General features: G+C 40.2%; 1 protein-coding gene across 3 annotated transcripts in view; it reads left to right on the top strand.

Annotated features, from left to right (window-relative positions):
* Positions 1-14924, top strand: part of PTPN12 (protein tyrosine phosphatase non-receptor type 12) — a 145953-nt gene that overhangs the window by 105208 nt on the left and 25821 nt on the right. For all 3 annotated transcript variants that reach the window (XM_077836028.1, XM_077836037.1, XM_077836018.1), the window contains exon 12: positions 1997-2082. In XM_077836028.1, the coding sequence (XP_077692154.1) occupies positions 1997-2082 (86 nt within the window). The remainder of the gene's footprint in view (positions 1-1996; positions 2083-14924) is intronic.

Below are 14924 nucleotides of genomic sequence, written 5' to 3' on the forward strand. Positions count from 1 at the left end.
AGATAAAACACTGGTGGTTGGATTCATTTCCCAAAGGAAATTTATACTGTTTGTGTTTTGACTACGGTTCCTAGGCTGAGATCTGAAAAGATCTGTTCCCTGAACTTCAGTATGAAAATACTTTAACAAAGCATCCAATAATTCTGAATTGTTATCACCATTTAGATTTAATCTGAATACTTGTTGCTGTAGCAAATCTCTTTGATCAGGAAGGTAAATTCTGCATTCCCTTTAGAATTCTGATTTAGGGTGTTCCTTAAATCCAGAATGGGGCACACAAACATCTCATGTGAAAACCTTCTGGTGTTTTACCACTGCAATGCTGATAACTATCTTCTGGTAGGCAAGAGTCCTACCCAATAGGGGAGAGTGAAGAGTATCTTCAAGGTAGCAGTGGATTGTCATTGGGCCAGATCTTTGTCTCATTCAATAACCAGCATATTGGTTCATAAATATATTATTGGTTTTTAAATCAGTTGCTAGACTAGAGGCTGGTGGGCTAATATTCTTTGTCCTTACTGTTTTGAAGCAGATTCTTTTCTTTAAATTTCTCTACTGCTGGACAGTGCAATAACGTCTGTCTAAGAAAGCAGGCAAGTGGTTGGTTGAGGCCAATAATCTTTGATTAGGAAGGCTAGGGTTTTCTCTTAATACCTCCATCTGCCCTTCTCGTCAGAGGATGAAGTTAATGGAATTAGCTTTAATTTAGATTTAGCTTTAATTTGGAAATGCAAGCTTCCCAATGTTCTCACCAGTATGGCTCAGTCTCTTGCCAGGGGTGGAGGTAGGGGCTCTGTCCAGTGTCAGTCCTTGTGCTCTCTTCTGGGGTTGGTACCAAAGATACTGCTTAGAAGTCAGGTATTCTAGTTGACAGGCAACCACATTATAAAAGACTGTCAACTATTTAGTGTAAATAGGCCACGCACTGTCAGAAGGCAACAGTAGGTCACATGTGCCCTGGATCACATCTGACTGATGAGCTAGGAGTGATAGGCATATCAGTTGAAATTAATGTCATGTTTCTGGGAATAAATTACTTGTTTCTGGGATGCTGGCAAGGTCTGTTTGAAATGTCTTTTTAAAAGAAAATTTGCAAAAGTTAGCTCCAAGAAGATATTTTTTTCAAAAATATTGTGTATTCCATTTTTAATAGTGTTAACTTCTGAACTTGCCTTCAGAATTGTTATACACATGTTTAAGGTAACTGTGTACATGAAAACTAATTGGATTTTTCTGTACCTGGTGCAGTTCTAGTTAGTTAACCTGAATACTAAATTTATTTTAAAAAAAAGAAAAAGAAAAAAAGTGGGAGGGACCATTTTCCTTCTGCAATGGCTTGCTGTGTAAGGCAGGAGAATATCTCCAACTTTATTTTTAAATACAAAGGGGTACTGTTAACTTGAAAACTAGTCACTTTAGGGAAAATGCATTATCTTGTATATTTTACTCCCTCCTATTGAATCCCCTTTCCAATTTGTGTTTTCCCTCTGTGGTTTGAGAGAGACATTTCCCCCCAAATAGAAAATTGATTGTACAAGGGAAACAGAGAGGTTCACTGTCCATTCCGTGCTGCCAAATACTTCAAGTAAACAGTATGAAAAATACTTCATTACTGAAGTGACAGATGAATGTGAGATTTGTTATACGTAATACTGAATAATGGTAAGTTTAAAAAAAAAATGTTCAGAAGTGGGTTCTAAAGTTAGTGTCCTTTTAAGTTCCCTGGCTCAATTCCCTCAGAGTGCTTTTTTGGGGAGAGGTGCTTTTATAAATAAAATGTATGTATAAAATGTAATTTATACTTAAATTGGAAGCTGAAGCAAGTGTAAGGTGGCTTAGTAACTTGCTATTGTCACCCCATGCTTTTTTCAAGTTTTGGTTTTGGGTCCTCATTCTGTTTCAGGAACATGTAGAAATGTATTAAATTTTAGTGATCATGATTCTTTCAACTTCGAATAAAATATAGTTGGATTTATTTATATATTTATTTTGGCAGAATGAAACTAGTACAGAGAAAACTGTCAATTCTATAGATCTTGAGAAACAAGACTCTCCTCCACCAAAGCCTCCACGGACCCGCAGGTACTGTTCACCTTCTCAGTTTTGAGCTTAGAGAGTTATAAAGTTTATACTTAAATGACCAATCCTGTCTCGTTTGATATTGCTAATGGCCCATATTTTGCATGAACAAATAGATTTTGTGCAAGTGTAACAAGTATTAATTTACATAATTCCAAAGGCAAGTTAAAATGTAATTTACACAGCAATTGTTTCACCTTGTTCTAGCAATTTGTCTTAGGACACTGAATAAAAGTCTTGCATCACAGCAACACCACGTGTGATATTTAACAGAAATCCTAACCTAGTCAACTGTTACATGATCTCAAGATAATATACTTCAGAGATTCAGACACGTATATAATTAAATTAATGTTGAAAGTATGTTTTAATGGGGTATATTTTGACCTTTGAATGTATTTTTGCAAACTTTAGGGGGCAAATTTACTGTTTTGAGTGTTGTAAATCAAGTGCTGCTTCTTTCCTGTTTGGGCTGTGAAGAGTGTGTGCCTTGTTTTTATAGTGTGCATATAGTTAACCTCTTCCATGCTTCCCTTAGTATGGGGTATTAGAAACTCTTCAAATTATATATTTTTTCCACCCGCTCAAAAAAAAGAAACAAACAAAAAGAAACAAAAGAACAAACAAAAGAAACTTCTTAGCAAAGCCTTGTTGGCAAAACAAAAGAACTTTGGAATATGGAAGCCAAGCTATTTAAAGATTATCCAGAAAAAGTAAGGAAAGCCTTCAAAAAGGTAATAGTAAACTTTTTTGAATCACCATGGCTCAGATTTTTAAAGCTATTTAAGCGTTGTTGCACTCAATATCACAACACCTAACTGATTTAGGAGTCTATGCATCATTTGGGATTTAGGCACTTAGGAGTCTACGGACTGGTCTGCACTGGGGGTGGTGGTGGTAGGGGGAATTGATCTAAGTTACGCAACTTCAGCTACATGAATATGTAGGTGAAGTCAATGTACTTAGATCTGCGGTAAGTTGACGGCTGACACTCTCCCGTCTACTCCGCCTGAGCCTCTTGCCCTGGTGGAATACAGGAGTCGACGAGAGAGCGCTCGGCTGTAGACACGATAAATCGATCCCCGCTGGATCGATCGCTGCCGGTCGATCCAGCAGATAATGTAGACAAGCCGTAAATCAGCAATATTATGAAGACTTTTAGGCTGCAGCTAATGTTCTGACTGCATAGTCATAGCAATAGAAGCATGTTGAAGGGAGGATGTTTTAGAGCTTCCCCTAAATTGTCTATTTACAAAACTAACAAAGACATTTACTTTGTCATATTTCCCCCGATCCTGTAGTATCTAATGAACTCAAAAGCTATTATAATGCTATTTTTGGTTGTGTACAGTATATGCACAAACTTACATACAGTGTTGTCTGTTATACATTGATATTTAAAGGTTATATTTGTAAAGGTAAAAAGGAAGAACACTTTAATAATTAAGAGGAATGGTTTTACCAATTGACCTTTTATTCATTCCAAGAGAAAAAACGTAAAACTGAGAAGTTGGGAGACTGGATGTACAGATGTAAAATAGCTTGCAGAGACAGGCACACAGGGCTCTAGAGATACCTCCAGAAAAAAGAGAGTGAAAGGAAAATATGAGAAATGGAGTGACTCTAAATAGTTAGTTTTTTGCTCCCTTTCTAGAAAGATAAACATAAACAATTGGAACTTTAAAGCAGGCAATAGTTGGGAGACAGCATGAAGAAAAGATGGTGAAGGAAGACCTGATTTTTTGGGGGTGAGGGGAGAATCAGATCTACATAAGAGGCGCCACTCTTTTTTGGGTGAGGTGGGGAGTGTGAGAGCAGCTGAGACTTCTGAATAGCCAAATTTTTGGTGCACATGTTAGATACGTGCCTTGTTATATCTAATGTAATATACCAGGTAACTTTCTCTGGCACTTTTTCTAATGTTTCCTTATTTTCAACAATATGTAAACAATATAATTAATCTCCATCTCAGAATTATCTGCATGTTGAATTGCTTAAACCCCCTTGTTTTGCTTTTTATTTTTCTCATACTTGTTTCTCTTATCAAACTAGTTTTAAATTGAAGGGTTCTAAGATTTTTTTTTTCTTAAGGTCAGAAACATTTTGGTGAAATAATATGCAGTTTCTTGTTTAAAAAAAAAAAAATGAAAAAACTGAGGTACCTGATGATGACTGACCAGCAAATTTAGTACCTTTATTTTTAAGGGCATAAAGGAAGATACAGGAAATAACCAGTCAATGAATATTTTCTTTGCAAAATATTTAGACATATAATGGAATTAGTGACTGCACTTGTGAGGAAATGAAGCTGTTCAATCAACCAACTCATTTATAGAGTAATACTGATAGCATTTTTTGAAACATTTACTGTTTTGGTAGATACAGCATATATTTGGTCTTTATAAAATATTTTATATAGTACAGTATAAAAATGTTTTCAGTTAGTTAAATACCATAGCACAGATTTAAAAATTGTATGACAGATGTTAGTTTTTACCATTAAAAATTAATCTCTTCCAAATGGAGTACCACAGGGTCAAGTCAGTACTGGGGACATATACTATTTAATACTTTAATGATCTAGAAGAAGGCCGAAGATCAGCATTAATCATACTTGCCAGCCTCCGAATTGGAGGAATATTAAACATAAGGATGATGTATCCACACTAAGTGGCTTGGAGAGATTAGAACTGTGAGTTGTATACAGTAAAATGGGATTTAAGACTGAAGTCCTTTTGGCTGGAGAGAAAAATAGCATGTGTACAAACTGGAGATAAAAGCTGTCTAGAAACTAGTGAGTCAGAATGAGTGGAGAGAACATGTAAAATGCATCTGAGATCACATTGCAGTACTGTTAGAGAGAAGTTAATTCTGTTCTCAGAAATAGTGATTTAATTTAAAACTAGATCCACTTTGACTCTGCGTCGATAAATGATTGTTTCAGAGCTAGAATATTTCATGCAGTTTTGCGATCTACTTGAGGGTACCAAAAAAATGCAGAGGAAACCACATGAGTGGCAAGGAAATCTTATCAGGATTAGAAAATAAAATGAGATCCTGAGTAGGTTAAATTTAGAGTCTGGAAAGGATGTCTTACAGGAACGTAATCAGCCTAAACAAATACCTTCAAGGAAATAGAAGTGGAAAAAATGTTCACATTCTTGCAAGATGACATGGAAAGGGGCAATAATTTTAAGGCCCTTTTCCCTAAGACTGCCCTACTTCTCTCCTGTCCCCCTTCTCTTACCCCCCCACTTCAGTAGTTTGGACATTGGAGCTATTCTCAGAAGTGGTGGTTGTTTGGGAGAATATTATGTAAGAGATTTAGTGGGTAAAATAGTCCTGAAAAAGGTGTGGCATTCAGCTCAATCTGTGTGGTCTTTTCTGACCCCTGCTACTGTACCTTTGCATGACTTTTGGAGGTGGGACTAACTTCTGCCACTTCGTAGTTTCTTATGGTGGAGACAATTATTGTTGTAATGCTCATGGTGTGCCAGATGCATCCCAAATGCAGATGAAGATATAGTCCCTGGCTGGAGAACCTAAAATTTAAAAACCCAAATGGAGAAAACTTTACTTGTATGTAACAATCCTATCAGGGTGACACCCTCATGTCTGTCTTGTTATACTGTGTTGTCTTATCTTGCACACTACTATCCTCCCTGTCTTTCTCCCACAACAATTCCAAATTTTAATTCCAGTGCCACTATGCCCCTTCTTTTCAATACTCTATTTCCTTCCTCCATATAGGTGAGACTAAAAATATTAATAAGATAAACAGAATCGCTAAGTGGGTTACAGACCTCTTGTTTCTGGATATCTCCTTGTAGAAATGTTTTTTAGGTGGGATAGGGTGCAGTGGCTTTTACTGACCAGTTCCATATTCCTAGTCTATTCTGAATAAATTGCTTGTTCAAGTATTTAGCTTCCTTCAGGAATATTGGTGGAAAATGTTTAATCTTCTTTAGATTAACATTTTTAAGACTTCCAGTCAAATGGGTACTTAAGAGAATATATATGTCCAGTTTCTAAAGGGGTTAAAAGCAAGCAACTGTTCTTACCCAAGGTAGTAACTTAAAAGGGGGAAAACAATAAGACCTTTTATTTTCTTTACGTAATGCTCTTTGAGATGACTTTAGAAAATGAGCAATCAAAAATTGCTCCTGTCTTTAACACTAATCAGCAAGCTGTAGGTTTTATAAATTCTTTATAGCTTTGCTTTTAAACAAACTGAATGGAAAACTTCACTAACTGTATGCATGCACCTGAGTAACTGTCTACATGTATGATACGCTCAATTAAGCAATAAAATTTGTTAGCGCATGAATGAATAGGCCATGGGATATATTTAATATGTTATGAAGCACAAGGCTTGAGTAATTTCAGAAACCCCCAAAAATTCATGAATGGTCCATCAGTCCAGGTTCTGGAGAATCTTTGGTTTTATAAATCTATTTACCTTTTTTAAAGATTCTTATCTTTCTGTGTTAAGTAGTATGATAAAAAATAAACTCTGTGCTAGCTTTATTGAAGCAAAGAAACAAAATTACTCTTCATAAATCTGGTCCTAAAACTGCTTTTTCCGCCCCCCCAAGAGTAGTGGCATGACCATTGAGCCATCACAATTGAGCAGTTTCTCACCGTAGAGATGGAGGAAGATGGAGATGGCAGAGTGGAGTAAGGAACTGGGCCAGCACATCAAATCCCTATCAGTCTTTGCTTCTGCTCTAGAGCTATAGAACTCCTACTGCTATCACAAATTACCTGGATTTCATGTCCCAAAAATCTGTGGATGCATTTTGGCAAGAAGTTATTTTCTTACTATGGCATCCCACTAACATGCCCTTTTCTAGCTCTTGGCTCACATTCCCATATGACCCCCCTAATCATTCCTTTTCTCTGCACTTCACTCCCCACTTACATGTGGTCAGTGGTAATACTACTTACCAGTTTCTGATTCTAACCTTTTTCCTTCTGTTATTGCAGGGATATGTTTAAACAGTTTTTTTATTCTTTAATTTTCAGTTGGCTTACCTATATATTTTCTTCTGTTCACTGTATCCAACTGTTACAGTTCTTGAATTTCCCCTCACGTACATAGTTTTTTATTAATGTTAACAGTTACAATAGCTATGGAAAAAGTTTGAATACAATTCCTGGAGTGGGACTTTTTTATCTTAGCTCTTCCTGACTGATCATTCTAGCTTCCTCTGTTGAAGGTTTAGAGGTTTGATCCACTTGGGAGGGATTTCTGAATATGGCCTCTTAGAAGATAAAATAATGTGCTCTCTGTCAATTTAACTTCATATAACTGTTAGCCTGAGTTTTATCTGCGAGCATAAAAGTATAATTGTGCATTACATATTTTGCCACAGCAACCATTGGTATATAGCGATTGATAAAATTATAATAAACTTTCATATACATATTAATGGGGTGAGATGTTGCCAAGAGGATTTTTTTTGTAAAAGAAAACAGGCTTATACCGGAAATAAAAAGAAAATCCTTTAATGCTTCATTGGGTTGGGTGATCTTGGGATATGTCTACACTGTAGTGTAAGCCTGGGCTCAGACTCAGGCTAAAACCCTAACCCTTCCCCTTCAGTCTACACACAGATCTCTTGAACATGTGCTCTGACCCAGGGTCCCAGGACCCTGTGAGCATGGAGGGTTGGTCTGAACCCAAGTCAAGATGGTACCCAGGGTTCAAGCCCTATTGTTTTGTAGTATAGTGTAGGGATGTTTTGCAGCACCCCTCCTTTCCTGGACTCTGGTCCTTGGAGTCCACCAATAATATCCCACAATGCTATCGGCCAACTTCCTTTGTCCTCTGTCTCCCAAGAATGAGCAGTTGACTCCATGGAAATGGAAGCACCCGCCTTGTTCCAGTGCAGCAGTTTGGTGTTTAACCCCTCCATTTTATTCTGATTGCCAAGCTGCAAACACACCCTAGGAAAACCTTCAGTGTTTGCAATGGATACTGACCAGATGTCCCTTTACAAAGAGTGCTACTTCATGGTCATAGGAGCACAGCCAGATTTTGGTTAATCTCTGGTGCAGGGCCAGAAAAACTGGGTTTTAGTAAGAGTACTAGGAGTGACCATGAATACCAGCTACTAGGAAAGAAGATGGTGGCACTGGAAACTTACCGGACTGGCGATCAGTGCAGAAAATGGATTAGCAGCTCAAGAGTACCAGAAAACCAGAGACCACAAATGCATCTCTGGCTGCTCACCACCATCATGCCCATTTTATGAGGAGTCTGACTGGGTGCTGGTGAGTGCACTGAGTCATCAACTGTGTACGATGACCTGGTAAGCTGGGATGGCGTCCAGTTGGTCCCAGAAGCCAGCATGGAAATAAATAGGAGCCAGTAGCAGGTGCCAAATGAGGCAAATGAAGTAACACTATTGGTGAAACTGGTCCTAGGAGGCAGCTTTGCCACAGGAGCAGCTGCAGCACATCTTGAGGATGTACTCGGAAGAGCTTTTTTTACGCCCCCTTGGAGGAACACCCCACTGCAGAACTGGCAGCCGAAACAGAAGAGGGAGAAGCTACCCCAGAGCCAAGTAAGTTTCTGGGTCTGTTTTTGTGTTTATTAATATAACAATGGGAGCAATTTCTACTGTAAGAACCAATGCAAAAGAGATCAGCCCTAGATAGAAGCATGTATCCATTAATGGCAGATTGCATGCCAGTGCCGTGACATCACGATGCCACCATCGCCCACCACAGGGAATTCAAAGTAGAGACCAGGAAACACAAACAGTAAAACAAGCCTATAAAAAGAGAATTTTTACTGGGAAGGTGCACATTTTTTCTAATAAATTCCAGTTTGTTAAAATAATAAACTAATATTACTTTCCCTGTATGTATGTCGCTCAATACTCTGAGTTGGTAACAAGCTGCCTGAAAGGACTGAACTGTATGGTGGGGAAGAGGTTCATTTCTTTTAAATGTGGTCTGTACATTCCATGGGTGATGAAACCACTAGTCCCAAATATGACTGGGGAGATTGAATTCAGTCCATAAATTTGCCGGGGGGAGAGGGACTAGCTGTCTTTTTTCATGCAGTCCTAAAAGACTGTATCGGAAGCCATAGGAGGTCTGAAGCCATGTGGAAGCTAATGCAGCATCCTATTGATTCCCCCTTGAATTCTGACCCAAACCCATAGCAGGAACTCCAGATAGTCACATTTTGAGGAAAGGTATTTTTCAGGGCCACCTCAATAGTTCACCAGCCCACTCCATTTATGGATTTGGTGTTCAGTCACCATATGTATGAATACTTTGGTGGCATGCAATTTTTCTCACTGCGATTTAATCTGGCTGTGTCCAAGGAGCTTCTGTGGTCTGGAGAAGTCCTCTGCCAATATATTGACATTGAGTATCAAAAAGTAACATTTTCTATCCTTGAAATTCGAAAAAGACTTTTATTTGGTGCTCCTGCATAGTGATATTCAAGATCTGTGTCTTGTCCTGTTCCAGGCCTCTCAAACTCTACATGTTGCAATACCTCCTTAGCTTGCCCACGTTGCAGAAGCCTGACTCGTCGTACCTTCGTAAATGGTTCCAGGAGGAAGTATGACTAATTTGATTGAAGTTCTGGACTGGGCCAATAAGTAGCGTGAGTACCAAAGGCAAAGGGACTTGCGGCAAGAAGAAAGACATACTGAGAGGCAAGTGGACAGGCTTGGGCTGGCTTTGCAGCTTGAGGACAAGGAAACAGGCACTCTTCACGGTTCCTGGAACAAGAATGGCAGCTAAAGGAGGAAGAGAGAGCACAACAGAGAATTGTTTGAGTGGCTGCTACCTCTAATGGCTGCAAAAGTGCAGGCTCCTGCTGCACCTGCACCATGGCCTTTGTCCCCTCCATGGTACCTTGGCCTGCATTCCAGGACCAGCTTGGACAACTCCATGGCTGGGTGGCCCATTCACTGGGACCCTATTAGTGACAGGACAGGGCAAATGTGTCTCATGCGGTCCTCAGTATTGAACCTCTCCCCCATGGACACCCCTGTCCTGGCTGCAAGTGTGTGGAAAACATGGAGGGTGTCTTGTATATAGTTCAACTATTTGCACTTGTTTATGCACTTGGCTCTTGGTTATTTTTAAAGCTTTTGGTGTTGCTGATTTGGTGTGCTAAAGGCAGCTGGCCTGCCAGGCAGCAGTTTAATATTGTACTTTTCCAATACATGTCTGAAAATAAAGATTTTCATTTTGTAAAGAAATTTTATTGTCACGGCAACACATCATATACTAAAAATAAACGCATGGGAGATTGTATGCCAGAGGTGGGGAACCTTTTCTGTGTCAGGGGACATTGACCCATCAAAAAAAATCAGTGGCGGTCTGCATACGTTCAGCTCACTTGCATGGGGGACATTGAGGTTTGGGGCTTCCACACACAGCAGGGCAAGCCAGTGCTCGTGGCTCCAGCCCCCCCGTGAGAGTCGGCTCGCCCCACCGAAGGCGGGGGAAGCCCCAAGTCTCCCTTCCCGGTGGGTGAGTTGAATGTATGTGGCCTGCAGGCTGGATGAAAATAAGCGAGAGAGAGGTTCCCCACTCCTGTTCATGCAAAACCCGTGTCTCAATACAGCTATAAACATCAATCTATACTATTTTTCCCCCCTCCCGCCCCCGCATTTCATAATAAGCAGTCATGTCATTCAAACGGACAGTACAGGGTGATCAAATCCCCTCCCACAAAAGTAATCAATGCTTACCCGATCCCCACCCCCAACAAGCACGTTCATAAACATACTATTCTCCCTCTGCCACTGGCCCTTGCCAGTCATAATGTGGGAACACAAAGCATCCCTAATTTCTGTTGCCCCGGTGTATCCAGCTGCAGCTGTGTTAGGTGCACTTTGTGGCTGAGTGTCTGTCATATTTCCATTTGGGAAAATGGCTCACCTTTGGCTTCACAAAGATTATGAAGAACACAGCAAGCCACAATAATGGTGGCTTTGGTGACACTGAAATCCAGACAGGTCTGTAAATATTGCCAGCAGGATTTCAATAGGCCAAACACACATTCCATCACCGCTCTGCACCTGCTGAGACTGTAGTTAAACCTTTTTTTGCCAGGGCCTCTAAGATCAGGGTATGGTTTCACAAAGCAAAAAGGGACATGCTGGGTCCCTGAGAATAACTGTGAGTACCTGTTTATGACAGTCATGTGGTGGGAATAGTGTTCCAGCTTGTCTCAGTTGGTGGGAAAACCCTGGTGGTATGAACTTTTCCAGTGCAGTCAACATTGAGGTTCATAATTCAGCATCTGTTGTCCACAAGGTCCTTCGTAACTATGGAGTAAGACCCTTTGCGGTTTATGAATTCATGTGCTCCTTGATATGGGCACACGATGAGCATGAGTCCCAGCAATGGCCCCATTGCAGTTTGGAAACCCTCTGTCACACTGTTTGGAGTGGCTCATAACTTTGAGTGCCTACCTCAGGACAGACAGTCAAAAACAGGGCAGATACCCCAAACTGGTGGTATGTTCTGTAATTTGATTTCACCAGCCCAGTAACAAATATGAACTCTTGGATCATTGTAGTAGTCTTACATGGAGTCACAGACAGACTGGAGAGCCCAAGGGACTGTCTTGTCACCAAAAATCACAAAATATTCAGGTTGTTTCTAGTCCCAAGAGACCAGTCACGTACCCTAGATCTTACACCAAAAACAACACTTCTAGCTAATCCTGTAATAAACGATCTAAAAGTTTATTAACTAAGGCCATGTCTAGTGTAGACGTGATAAACTGATCCCCGATTGTTCTGCTGTCTACTCCAGAACTCCACCATGACGAGAGGCGGAAGCGGAGTTGATGGGGGAGTGGCTGCAGTCGATCCCACGCTGTGAGGACGCAAAGTGATTCTACATCTAAGATGCATCTACTTCAGCTACACTATTCTCGTAGCTGAAGTTGCATATCTTAGATTGATTCCCACTCCCCCCCAGTGTAGACCAGGCCTAGGAAAAATAAATTAGTTATTTACAGGTTAAAGCAAGCAAACATATATACACAAATGAGTTACCATCTATGGTTTCTAAAGGTGACAGAAATGTAGTAATCTCTATGTTCAAAATGTTTTACAGGGTGGATCCAGGTTGATCCTGGGGATCTATGCTTTGGTTTGGTGTCTCTGGCCCTGTGAGAGTTCAGACAGCAAAGAGAACTATTTCTTCTTGTGAGCCCCTTTTATATGGCCTTTCACCAGAGTACAAACCAATGGGATGAGTGCTCCTGCATATAAATTCTTCATGGGTGGATGGGGCAATCAAGAAAGCTCTTTGTCCTAGAGGGCCCACCAAGTCTTGATAGGTTTCAGAGTAGCAGCTGTGTTAGTCTGTATTCGCAAAAAGAAAAGGAGTACTAGTGGCACCTTAGAGACTAACCAATTTATTTGAGCATAAGCTTTCGTGAGCTACAGCTCACTTCATCAGATGCATTCAGTGGAAAATACAGTGAGGAGATTTATATATATATATGTCTTGATAGTTTGTCTTGATGGGTGGTGAGAACCACTCTTCCTGTCTCCGTTCACAAGTTCAAAGCAGGCATTTTTACAATTTTATAAAACAAACTTCTGTCTTACCTTGTAACATGGAATACAGACATTACAAGTGAGATTAATGCATGCAGCAATTTACAAGCATTTCATAGTCTAAATATATTCTTATAAAATTAATACCTATTCAGAACAAACCTAACATACAGGTGAGCTGGTTTGGTTTCCATCTATGAGTTTGTCAGTTAACACCTATGGCCTTGGCTAGAGCTGGCACTTGGTTTACTGGCATCATGCCATTCTCTCAAAGCCAGTGATTACTTAAGAATATTCCTTAAGTAATATGCCTGTCATGTTGGGTTAAACCACACACCTGCTTGTCTCAAATCTCTGCCACCATTTACCAATAGTCGACTTTCCAGCACCAAATGGGTGGCAATGGACCTGTAACAGTCTGGGACAGCCAGCTTCTAAACAGTTACAGCAATCTGCTTCTGGACTTGCATGCCCACCCTCATGCATATGATCTTATACAGGAGGGTACAGGGCAAGCTGCTCCCAAAGCTTCAGAAATATAGCAAAAGTTCTGGACCCTGCAAAAGTTCTGGATGTTGTGAAGGCCAAGACTATAACACCTGGCACTGGCTACTGTAGTAAGATCGGATACTGGGTTAGATGGACCTTTTGGTCTGACCTAGTATGGCCATTCTTATGTCAGCATTTGAAACCTGTGAAAACCTTTATTTGTAGGCAGATACACAAGTAGCAAATTAAAGATCAACTGGAAAGCTGCACATCTGTAAGATACCTTCCTTTCTAATGGTATGTCTACACTGCAAGGTAAGCCCAGGGTTAGCAGGACTTATGTCAGGGGACCCTGGGTTTGAGAATCCATGATTGCCAACCCTAGCTTAAAATTTTTTTGACCTAAGCTGGGGCTCTGGTGTCCACACTGTAGTACGCAGACCCAAGTCCAACCAGCCATATCCCATCTAACCCAGTATCCGATCTTATGATAGTGGCCAATGCCAGGTGCCCCAGAGGGAATGAACAGAACAGGTAATCAACTGATCCATTCCCAGCTTCTGGCAAACAGAGGCTAGGGACATCATCCCTGCCCATCCTGGCTAATAGCCATTAATGGACCTATCCTCCATGAATTTATCTAGTTCTTTTTTGAACCCTGTTATAGTCTTGCCCTTCACAACATCCTCTGGCAAGGAGTTCCACAGGTTGACTGTGCATTGTATGAAGAAATACTTCCTTTTATTTGTTTTAAACCTGCTGCCTATTAATTTCATTTGGTGGCCCCTAGTTCTTGTGTTATAAGAAGGAGTAAATAACACTTCCTTATTTACTTTCTCCCCACCAGTCATGATTTTATAGACTCTATCATAGTCCCGCTTAGTTGTCTCTTTTCCAAGCTGAAAAGTCCCAGTCTTCATCTCTCCTCATACGGCAGCTGTTCCAAACCCCTAATCATTTTTGTTGCCCTTTTCTGAACCTTTTTCAAGTCCAATGTATCTTTTTTGAGATGGGGCAACCACATCTGCACACAGTATTCAAGAGGTGGGCGTACCATGGATTTATATAGAGGCAATATATTTTCTGTCTTATTATCTATCTCTTTCTTAATGATTCCCAACGTTCTGTTCGCTTTTTTGACTGCTGCTGTACACTAAGTGGATGTTTTCAGAGAACTATCCACAATGACTCCAAGATCTTTCTTGGGGGGTAACCGCTAATTTAGTCCCCCATCGTTTTATATGTATAGTTGGGATTATGTTTTCCAATGTGCATTACTGTGCATTTATCAACATTTGAATTTCTTCTGCCATTTTGTTGCCCAGTCGCCCAGTTTTGAGAGCCTTTTGTAGCTTTATGCAGTCTGCCTGGGACTTAACTATCTCGAGTAGTTTTGTATCATCTGCAAATTTTGCCACCTCACTGATTACTCCTTTTTCCAGATCATTTATGAATATGTCAAATAGGACTGGTCCCAGTACAGACCACTGGGGGACACCACTATTTACCTCTCTTCATTCAGAAAACTGACTGTTTATTCCTACCCTTTGCTTCCTATCTTTTAACCAGTTACCAATCCATGAGAGAACCTTCCCTCTTATCACATGATAGCTTACTTTGCTTAAGAGCCTTTGGTGAGGGACCTTGTCAAAGTCTTTTTGAAAATCTAGATACGCTATATCCATTGGATCCCCCTTGTCCACGTTTGTTGACCCCCTCATAGAATTCTAATAGATTCTTGTTTCTTGATGTTTTTCATTTTTAATCACATGAAAAGGATGTCTTAAGTACACTTTTTGTCTT

Source organism: Eretmochelys imbricata, chromosome 1 (assembly GCF_965152235.1).
Source record: "Eretmochelys imbricata isolate rEreImb1 chromosome 1, rEreImb1.hap1, whole genome shotgun sequence".
Classification (NCBI taxonomy): Eukaryota; Metazoa; Chordata; order Testudines; family Cheloniidae; genus Eretmochelys; species Eretmochelys imbricata.